Below are 9978 nucleotides of genomic sequence, written 5' to 3'. Positions count from 1 at the left end.
AGCCTCATCCAAATGTGAAGCCAATGCAATATGCAAGTCCTCTGTTTGGCTTACTCTCATAGCCTATATCAACTGGTACATTGTGTATTATTATTGTTGTTATTATTATTGGTGTTAATATCGTTGTTGTAAATAGTGTCATTATTTCATTCCATTTAATATTTCAGTAATAACTTCGCACTGTCGGAATAGAATAGAACTTGTAGCTATTCATGTAGTTGCTTTGTGTGCCTTTGTCAAAGTGTGCTTGTATATCATGTACCTGACTATGTGTACTATGTTATAGCAAAATAGTGCAGCGTAAGTTTACTACGTTTTATGTTATGACAATCAAATTTACCATCATACATTCTAGTATTGTTATTTGTCATTATGATGTGAGCAACTTTAAAATTTATTTAAAAATTAATTTTTGATAGGAATCAGCTTTAAGTTGCTACACATCATTAGACCATGTATATGTAGTGCATTAGAAAATGTAATGAAAATTGCGAAATTTTTCTTAGCCATTTTCGATGAACTTTAACCAAATTTGTACTCTATACATGGTCTTTTGTACTTAAAAATCTAGTTTTGACGGGAATCAGCTCAAAGTTCCTACATTGTTTTATTGAACTAGCATATATAGCAGATAGGTTCTCTGTATAGACGTGTGTTTGATATGACATGTTTACTCTACTTGTGCATGATTAGCACAACAGTATAGAGTAATGATTGCTTCGATGAGTATGATACACACAGACCTGGTTGTATTGCTATTGTCTTTTGTCAGTTGAACTTGAAGTCATGGCTGAAAATCCTGGACATATTCTCAGCTATTATAACTTGGTAGCTAACTACATAATTGTCATCCCTCTAGCCATTTTACTGGTGGTGTCCATTGTATACAATATACTGGTTGGCTTTTCTACAAAATGGATGTATGCCAATGCGTGGATCAAGGAAGGATATACTCGTGAAAATCCTCCTCCAATGGATTCCTCATACTGGGATGAGCTGTTTATTGTTAACATTAAAATAAGCAACTATTTGCTTGGAAGCACAGTTGCTTTGAGTGAGAGTAAGGATGGTTATTATAAGTTGCTTATTCATGACTATGAGGTCTACATGCCATTGGCCATTGTGTTGATACAGGTCTCAGAGCTTGCTGTCATGATAGTATCTCTGGCTCTATTTTTTGATACTCTTGTTTTGCAGGTGATATTAATTTATGCATGCATATTACCATATTGTGTATAAATCTTTATGCTATTTATTTTCCTGTATAGGTATCTAGTGAGTGCGTGACTGGTGTTGATTGCTTTTACTTCAATGAAACAAACAGTAAAGCATTACCAATTGATTGTGATTCGCCGGATTTTAATAAGACCTTGAAACTGACTTGTTTTCGCATTGTGTTTGATCCCATAGCAGCTGCAGTTTCAGCTGGAGGCTTCCTCAAAGTTGTCCCACAAGTTGCTTTTGCATTGCTTACATTCCAGTACATCAAGTATCTCAACTTAGCAAAGAAGAGGCTTAAGCTTAAAATCAAGCATGGCAGCATTATAGTGCATGCAATGGCTGCTGGTGCTGTGTGTGCAGGTTTCGTTGCTCTTGGTTTAGCTGCATTGCTCTTTGTTATATATAGATTACAGGATGCCCCATCAGCTAATCCAATTGTTGAAATTGTAGTTTATCTCATCTTTCTTATGTATTTTGCAATGGCGGCATTCCTTTGGTATATAATTCCATTTCAATACACAGCTTCTGTCGGTCAAGAGAAGGACTGATGCTTTGTGCCATTTTTTTGATCAGGACTCCTGTTTTGATATAATTATTTTCAAATAAATATTTCATAATTATTTGCATATAAAATTTAATTTTTCAAATAAAAAATAGCATTTGAAATTTTACTTTGTGTTGTTAACATAGCCTGGTAGTAGTCTTGCAAGTCAGACCACTCCCAGCCTACAGTCATTGAGGTGGACAGCGAGGAAGAGTCTGGTACAATGCTTGATGTAGTTTTGTCCTTATATCCAAAATCATACCCATACTGCAGCCAATCAAATTATTTTATTTATTTATTATTTGCTAGCCTCATCCAAATGTGAAGCAAATGACCCAATGCAATATGCAAGCCCACTATTTGGCTTACTCTCATAGCCTACATTAACTAATACATTGTGTAATATTGTTGAATATTGTCATTATTTCATTCCATTTAATACCAGTTTCAGCCTGTGCTGTAGTGTAACTTCTCACTGTCAGAATAGAATAGAACTTGTAGCTATTCATGTAGTTGCTTTGTGTGCCTTTGTGAAGGTGTGCTATAGTAGTAGACTTGCCTATATCATGTATGTGAACTAAGTTATAGCAAAATAGTGCAGCATAACTTTATTATGTTTTATGTTATGACAGCTCCAAGTTACTATGCATCATTACACGATGCCTACAATAGAAAAATTCTCTCCTACTCATTTTTGATGAAATTTGGCCAAAGACCATATACTAGAGTAGTCTTGCTAGCCAGATCATTCTTCAGCCAAATGTCTGTAGGCTAAGGAATGGTCTGGATTGCTACGATGAGTACAATACATACAGACTTGTAGTGGTTGTATTGCTATTGTCTTTTGTCAGTTGAACTTGAAGTCATGGCTGGAGGCCCTGGACGTATTCTTGGCTATTATAACTTGGTAGCTTACTACATATTTGTCATCCCTCTAGCCATTTTACTGGTGGTGTCCATTGTATACAATATACTGGTTGGCTTTTCTGTAAAATGGATGTTTGCCAATGCATGGATTAAGGAAGGTTATACTCGTGATAAGCCTCCTCAAAAAGAATCCTCATTCTGGGATGAGCTGTTCTTTATAAATGCTAAAATAGCTAACTATTTGCTTGGAGGCTCAGCTGTTTTGGATAAGAGTAAGAATGGCTATTACAAGTTGCTTATTCATGACTATGACGTCTACATGCCATTGGCTGCTGTGTTGGTGCAGGTCTCAGAGCTTGCTGTCATGATAGTATGTCTGGCTCTATTTTTTGACCGTCTTGTTTTGCAGGTTATTGCATGTACCAATATGTGTATACATATGACTTTATGCTATTTATTTTCCTGTGTAGGTATCTAGTGAGTGTATGGCTGGTGTTGATTGCTTTTACTTCAATGAAACAAACAGTAGTGCATTGCCAGTTGATTGTGATTCACAAGATTTTAATGAGACCTTGAAACTGACTTGTTTTCGCATTGCATTTTCTCCCATAGCAGCTGCAGTTTCAACCGGAGGCTTCCTTAAAGTTGTCCCACAAGTTACCTTCTCATTACTTACATTCCAGTACATCAAGTGGCTCAACTTAGTAAAGAAGAAGCTTAAGCTTAAAATCAAGCATGGCAGCATTATAGTGCATGTAGTGACTGCTGGTGCTGTGTGTGCATGTTTCATTGCTGTTGGTTTGGCAGCATTGCTCATTGTTATATATAGGTTACTGGCCGCCCCATCAGCTAATCCAATCCTTGAAATTGGACTTTATTTCACTTTTCTAATGTATTTTGCAATGGCAGCATTCCTTTGGTGTATAATTCCACTTCAATACACAGCTTCTGTCGGTCAAGAGAAGGACTGATGCTTTGTGCCATCGTTTTGATAATTATTTTTCATTATTTTTTCATTAATTAAATTTTTCTAATTAAAATTGCACTTTATGGGTGTGACTTTTGCAGCTAGTTAGCTCGTGACTCCTTTCACCTCTTTCTCCCTCAAAACACACAGATCTATCTCAAAATGAACCTCTTCACCAACATCATTCGTCCAGATCTCCTAGGAAAAGCTGAAAATGGTTCTAGCATGGGCTTTGTAGTGAAGGCCAACATTGGGAGTGGGAATCCAACATCAGCAGCAACACCAAGTCTACGGGACTGGACGCCTAAACAAGTTTCCCCTGTAGTGGATAGCCTTTTAAAAGCTGGACACGAAGTTGTTGCCATAGCTAACATGCACGAGGTTGCATTTGGGATCACTTCTGAAAACCCTGCATACGGTGATGTTCACAATCCCTGGAACCCCGACTACATACCTGGAGGGTCTAGTGGTGGCAGTGCTGCAGCCGTTGCAATGAATGCTGTCCCATTTGCTCTTGGAACTGATACTGGTGGGTCTAATAGAATCCCTGCTGCTTTATGTGGGGTAGTGGGCTATCGACCATCAACTGGGCTCTATAGCACTGATGTGGTTGTCCCACTCTCTTCAACCACAGACACTATTGGAATCTTTGCCCAAAGTGTGAAAACTGTCCAGCAAGTTCACAAGATTATAGTGCCCTCGTATGACATTCCAAAATCGCCAACCCAACTAGCTAATAAAAGGATTGGAGTCCCTCGTCTTTATTATTATGAAACACTAGACTCTGAAGTGGCCCGTGTCGTCGAAGCTTCCTTGAAATGCATGAGTGAGGCTGGAATGGAGCTGGTTGAAGTCAATATTGATGTTCTTCAGGATGACTCCATTATTAGTAATTTCTTTGACCTCGTGTTTTATGAGACTTATCACCTAATACCGGAATTCCTTAAGCTTCATGGTGCCCCAGTTGATTATCAGGAGCTTTGTGATAAAATTAGCGATCCTGGAGTGCATGGAGCTCTGACTGCAGGCAGTAACATCTCTGAAGAAAAATACAAAAAGTGCCAAGCTCAAGCCGAAACGATTCGTGAGTCTATAATTCAATATATAAAGGAAAATAATTTGGATGCTTTTGTTGTTCCAACGACTATCTTGCCTGCTATTCCAAGGCTCACTCCAAAGACTGTGACAGTCAATGGGACAGAGCTACCTACCTTGATTGCTTACGTGCATAATGCCTCACCACAAGCAATTGCTGGAGTCCCAAGTATAACCCTACCCTGTGGGCTATCAGATGCAAGACTTCCCATTGGGCTGGAACTTGTAGGACAGAGGAACTGTGACGGAGATTTGCTCAGTTTAGCTGAGGCAGTACAAGCTTTACTGCCACAAATGCCACAACTCTCCTATCAAGATTTTAAAGATAAAAACCTGAAAACAAAAATTTAGTGGGAGTAAATGGATGAAACCTAGTAAACTTGCTTTTTTTTAGACTTTAGTTACAGTTTAAAACTAAGATGCTATTGTAATTATACCTAATTTAATTATGCAGAACCAGCCCCTCCCATAAAAAGGAGGAGCTTTAAACTAAAAATTAATTATCTATAATTTTCAACAATGTCTACTGTCCCCTGGTCAGATGTTGTGCCAAGTTTTACTGTCGGGACTCTAGGCAATAATCTCGGCTATTATTACAAGATAGCATACTGTCTCATAGTAATACCTCTGGGGCTATTGCTACTGATAGCTGTGGGTTGGAACGTGTTGGTAGGCTTCGCAACAAAATGGATGTACAGCAATGCCTGGAAGGAGAAGCAAAAAGGAGGAGGCAGTACTGACTCTGATGACCCGTCTCTCCCCATCACCAATGCATGGGAAGAAATATACGTAGTAAACAATAAGCTAGCCGCTTATCTATTAGGAAGTACTGTCGCTATAAAGGAGCAGCAAGGCTACCTAGTACTACAGATACACGACTATAACGTTTACATGCCATTGGCTATGATATTTATACAAGTATCAGAATTGGCTGTGGCTATGATGATGGTAGTGCTATTTGTGGATTATCTTATTTTACAGGTCAGTGACCTTTGATTGTTACTATTTTAATTACATTCATTGCTAATACAATAAAATTATATAGTGTGCAGTCTTTTCACTGTTTTGCTATGCTTACAACATGTAACTACTTGTTTATCCCATTGAAACTTTAAAGGTCTGTGGTAAGATAGTACCACAATAAGTCCTCACCCAAATGCCCACGTAAAAACATTATTGTCTGCTTTTGTTGACTTTTCTTGTTGCTTTGTGTCTGAAAAGCTTATATCAACTGTTATTAGTAGGACTGTACTTTGAAATGCATGCATGTAATCCTTGAGGTCAGTAAATATTAATTTGGCATTGGTAAGATCACCCACAAACAAAACCAGATTATTATAGAAGTGATATCTTAATTAACATCATGTGTATCTTTTGTTAGGTCTCATATTCCTGTGATGCCAGTCACACTAATGCCGACTGTTTCCTGAGTAATGAAACAGATATGAGTGCCCTACCATTGGACTGTGGCTCACAGGATTTTGCACAAATAAATGTGACGTGTTTCACTCTGAGCTTTAATCCTATAATAGCAGCTGCTGTGACCGGAGGCTTCCTCAAAATCACCCCTCACATACTCTTCTCTGCACTCACTTTCCAATACTTCAAATACATGAACAAAATAAAGTCTAAACTCCGTTATAATTCGACCAAAGGAAATATTGTCATTCACGCTGTGGTTGCCTTCTTCCTAGAGCTGGGTTTCTTAGGGTTTGGACTCATGTGTTTGCTTGTTGTTTTACTCGTACCGTCAGTCCGTGACGTGACTATATCCCAAGCAAACCCAATGCGTCAGTTGACAGTCGTCTTCTGTTTCATAATGTATTTCTCAATGTCTGGATTCCTCTGGTGCATTTACCCTCAGTCCAGCACTCCTGTCCGTTTCCTCAATTCAGTTTGGAAGGCGAAAGTTTCTCCAAGCCACAAGTCCATTAATGAAGGAGAGAGACTTCGTCCATGGATAGTCGTTGATCACTCTCTCTCGACAAGAGAAGATGAGCATCTCCTCAAAGACTGAAAAATGAATTCAATTTGACATTTTGCAATTATTTTGGCTATTAATTAAGTTTGCTGTTGTGTGAATATTTTTTGTTAATTGCTGCCTATAATTAGTCATTTGAGGCCAACTTTGGTTTTGGAAGGCTTTAGATCCACTTAATTTCCTTTTCTTGGATATTATAGGTACAAAATATAAGCATAACAAACTGCACTTCATCCAAGAGTAGCAAATTCCAGTTGGGCCTTGAAGTGAATAGATGAAGCTTTTCCCTATTGCCTTTAACACTAAAGGCAGCAGCCTTGGGTTCTACTACAATGTATCTGGTTACATTTTAATGGTTCCACTGGTTGTCCTAGTACTCTTTTCTGTTGGCTACAATGTCTTGATAGGCTTTGCATCAAAGTGGATGTACAAAAATGCCTTTAAAAGGAAGCTGGATGTTAGTCAGCAACAAAAACCTAGCTCCTACGAGGCCCATCAGCAAGGTTCTCCTCCACCTACAACAATATGGGAAGACTTATATGTAGGAAACATGAAAGTGGTCAGATATTTGTTGGGTGACACAATCGTACTCCAGGAAGGAACGAATGGCTATCTGGAACTTCATATCCATGAGTATGAGGTCCATATGCCACTAGCTATGATATTTTTACAAATATCTCAATTCCTGGCCTTATCAGTAACTATGAGTCTCTTTGTGGAATATCTTGTCGTTCAGGTACGCCATTATACCAGGAATTAAGATGTTGTATAAAATATTATATTTATATTATAGGTTACCTCTACTTGCAAACCTCATATTGATTGCTTTCTAGCAACTGAAAGTGACTGGAATGCTCAGCCCCTGGACTGTGCTCTCTTGGATCATAACACCAGTTTCACCTGCTTTCATTTGAGCCTTGAGCCAGCCATTGCAGTAGCTGTAGCAGGAGGTACTATAAAAGTCATTCCTACCTTATTCTCTATGATGACATATCAATTCATCAAATATGTCTGCAGAGTTAGAAAAATATTGAAATTTAAGAATAACCTTGTTGTTCACATAATAGTAGCTGTGATTGTTGAGGGTTTGTTCATTGGGTTTGGACTGATGGGATTGATTGGAGTCATAAATGCATCTTATGTTCAACAAACTGCTGAGCATTTATTCATGCGGTCAACATCCATTTTTGTTTTTGCTGCATATTTCCTGATATCATTCTTTCTTTGGTGCATATATCCATGTCATGAGAATCCTGTCCGTTTTGTATCAGCTGTTTGGAAGCAGAGATCTTCAGCTGCCATTGGAGTTCCTCAAGAAAGCAAAAGTCAGGCTCCAGCACATGAACTTCAACCTTTAACAAAACAATAATTTTTTCTCTTTACATTTTTGTAGTCAGTTTAGGTCCATCTGTTTCAAAAAATTATTCACTGAACTGTCATTAAGAACTAATTTTCTACTTTAAAGGACAAAAATTTTTATAAGTAATACCTCTTGTGTAAGCCTACACCTTAATCTCTAGTGTGAATCTATGATTTTGTCATTCTGTTATAATTAGAGTGCAAATTAATCCAATGGGTGTGTTTATAGTGCATGGAGACAGGGTAGAAGAGGGAACATAAATGTACTTCCTTACCTTGGACCATTGGCAGTGTATACATATCTGCTAGCAGTACAACCACAATTTGGTACATATTGTTCATCCAGAACCGATACTCTGTGTGTCCAGCATCGGTAGCATGATGCTCCCTAACAAACCCAGCATCATAAAAATAAAATTTAAAAAAATAATAAAAAATAAAATTAAAATTAAAAAAACACAAAAAATAAATTAATAAAAATAATAAATAAAAATTAAAATAAAAAGATTTAAATAATAAAAAATATAAATTGAAATTTGTTTTAATAAACATAAAATAAATAAAAATAAATATCCTGTTATAACAATTGAGTTGTAATAATAATAATGATTAAACAAACTAAGTGAATGTAAACATTGAGGGGGTGAGCATGAGCCATCGATTGACATCTTAAAACTAAGATGAAAATAAATTAATTAATCCAGCTCTTAGTTTATTTTTTAAATTTTTTGTATTATTATAATTAGCACACACACAAAAACTCTTGTTTATTTGCTTTTTGCATTTCATTCTCCATCAGTAGAAGTTGATGCTGATACTTGCAGCAAGAGGTTAGGCCTCTTCTCCATCTCCATGAACTGATCAAACTTGTCCTGAGAATTAATACAGACTACTTCACCAGAGTCGCCCTGTCTGTATGCCATACTGAAATCCTTAATGTTCTGAAAGTTACCTTCCATCTTAACTTTACTTAACAAGGTCTGTAGCGAGACTGGCTTAGGACAGGATATTCTTAGCAACTGGCCTTGGCATCTTCCTTGAATATCAATGTCAAATGTCTCATTTGTAAGAGCATATCTTCCTGCCCTTGAGTGATGGACTGTTGTTGGCTCATCTCCTCCTTGCATTTGCTTTGCATCGACTATATAAGAGAAAGGGCATCCCTCTGTGTGTGTCTTGGAGGTGTCTGGGTTTTCAATAGGCTCCGGTAAGGACCTGAAAGAGGGTTTATCAAGAGGCACGTCCTTACCAGATTCAGATCGAGCATAAGACATCACGGAGGACCTTGGATCAGGTGAGTGATCATTTGGTGCGTAGCTCATCTCAAATGGTTTCAAAGTCTCACGAGTATCATCAATAGGGACACTGGGACTGCTCTCTGATTCATCAGTTGTAGTAGCAGTGAGATCTTTGACAATGTGTGTATCATCTTTGAATTGAAGTTTTTTGATCATCCTAGCCACAGTCTTGTGATTATCAAGATATCCAGGGCTCTCTTTTTCTATTATCTTCATTTGACGTAGTGTTGCTCCACTGTATGCCTCCCACAGTATCATTACTCCAGAGTCATCAAGAGACTGGCTCCTATCCTCTTCAGTTTGAGGGAAGTCATCAAGCGGATATCCCTCCAGCGGTGATTGGAAACCTTTGGCTCCACTCGCCATCATACACTTTTCCTTCTCACAGGGTCCCTCACAGGGTACCACAATGAGGAACCTAAGGTACTGAGTGTAAGGATGGAAGTGCATTATGAGTTCCTGTTCATGAAATAGGAGGATGTGTCCAGTTGCCATCCCAACCCACACCACGTCCAAGGCAGGCGTCATGCAGGTCATAATGGCATCATATGCTGACTTATCTCCAATCCCAATCTGTTTCATTAGTACCTCCCTCACATCAATATTGTACAGATGCTCTTCATTCTGTGTGTCCCAGGCTGATAGT

General features: G+C 38.1%; 4 protein-coding genes across 4 annotated transcripts; all 4 read left to right on the top strand.

Annotated features, from left to right (window-relative positions):
• Positions 1–710: 710 nt before the first annotated feature.
• Positions 711–1791, top strand: LOC109581269 (uncharacterized). The gene is made up of 2 exons (XM_019995248.1): positions 711–1197; positions 1269–1791. Exons 1-2 carry the CDS (start codon positions 787–789, stop codon positions 1767–1769), a joined length of 912 nt encoding a protein of 303 aa, XP_019850807.1. The 5' UTR covers positions 711–786; the 3' UTR covers positions 1770–1791.
• An 836-nt stretch (positions 1792–2627) lies between these two features.
• Positions 2628–3603, top strand: LOC109581276 (uncharacterized). The gene is made up of 2 exons (XM_019995254.1): positions 2628–3041; positions 3103–3603. The coding sequence occupies exons 1-2, from the start codon at positions 2631–2633 to the stop codon at positions 3601–3603; spliced, it is 912 nt and encodes a 303-aa protein (XP_019850813.1). The 5' UTR covers positions 2628–2630.
• Positions 3604–3669: 66 nt separating this feature from the next.
• LOC105312389 (indoleacetamide hydrolase-like) lies at positions 3670–5140 on the top strand. Its single transcript, XM_011404994.2, has one exon. It carries the CDS (start codon positions 3762–3764, stop codon positions 5043–5045), a length of 1284 nt encoding a protein of 427 aa, XP_011403296.1. The 5' UTR covers positions 3670–3761; the 3' UTR covers positions 5046–5140.
• Positions 5141–5178: 38 nt separating this feature from the next.
• LOC100639022 (uncharacterized) lies at positions 5179–6852 on the top strand. Its single transcript, XM_003385759.3, has 2 exons — positions 5179–5675; positions 6076–6852. Exons 1-2 carry the CDS (start codon positions 5214–5216, stop codon positions 6709–6711), a joined length of 1098 nt encoding a protein of 365 aa, XP_003385807.1. The 5' UTR covers positions 5179–5213; the 3' UTR covers positions 6712–6852.
• The last annotated feature ends 3126 nt before the right edge of the window (positions 6853–9978 follow it).

This window comes from Amphimedon queenslandica, unplaced genomic scaffold (assembly GCF_000090795.2).
Source record: "Amphimedon queenslandica unplaced genomic scaffold, v1.1 AMPQUscaffold_13450, whole genome shotgun sequence".
NCBI lineage: Eukaryota > Metazoa > Porifera > Demospongiae > Haplosclerida > Niphatidae > Amphimedon > Amphimedon queenslandica.
Note: the sequence above shows the minus strand (reverse complement) of the source record. Positions and strands in the feature narration are given on the sequence as shown.

Excerpts from the sequence above, each read along its gene's own strand:
- LOC105312389 (XM_011404994.2), top strand. The coding sequence starts at position 3,762 with ATGAACCTCTTCACCAACATCATTCGTCCAGATCTCCTAGGAAAAGCT.
- LOC109581269 (XM_019995248.1), top strand. The coding sequence starts at position 787 with ATGGCTGAAAATCCTGGACATATTCTCAGCTATTATAACTTGGTAGCT. Across the intron at positions 1,198-1,268 it reads TTGATACTCTTGTTTTGCAG|GTATCTAGTGAGTGCGTGAC; the intron begins GTGATATTAATT and ends TTTCCTGTATAG.
- LOC100639022 (XM_003385759.3), top strand. The coding sequence starts at position 5,214 with ATGTCTACTGTCCCCTGGTCAGATGTTGTGCCAAGTTTTACTGTCGGG. Across the intron at positions 5,676-6,075 it reads TGGATTATCTTATTTTACAG|GTCTCATATTCCTGTGATGC; the intron begins GTCAGTGACCTT and ends ATCTTTTGTTAG.
- LOC109581276 (XM_019995254.1), top strand. The coding sequence starts at position 2,631 with ATGGCTGGAGGCCCTGGACGTATTCTTGGCTATTATAACTTGGTAGCT. Across the intron at positions 3,042-3,102 it reads TTGACCGTCTTGTTTTGCAG|GTATCTAGTGAGTGTATGGC; the intron begins GTTATTGCATGT and ends TTTCCTGTGTAG.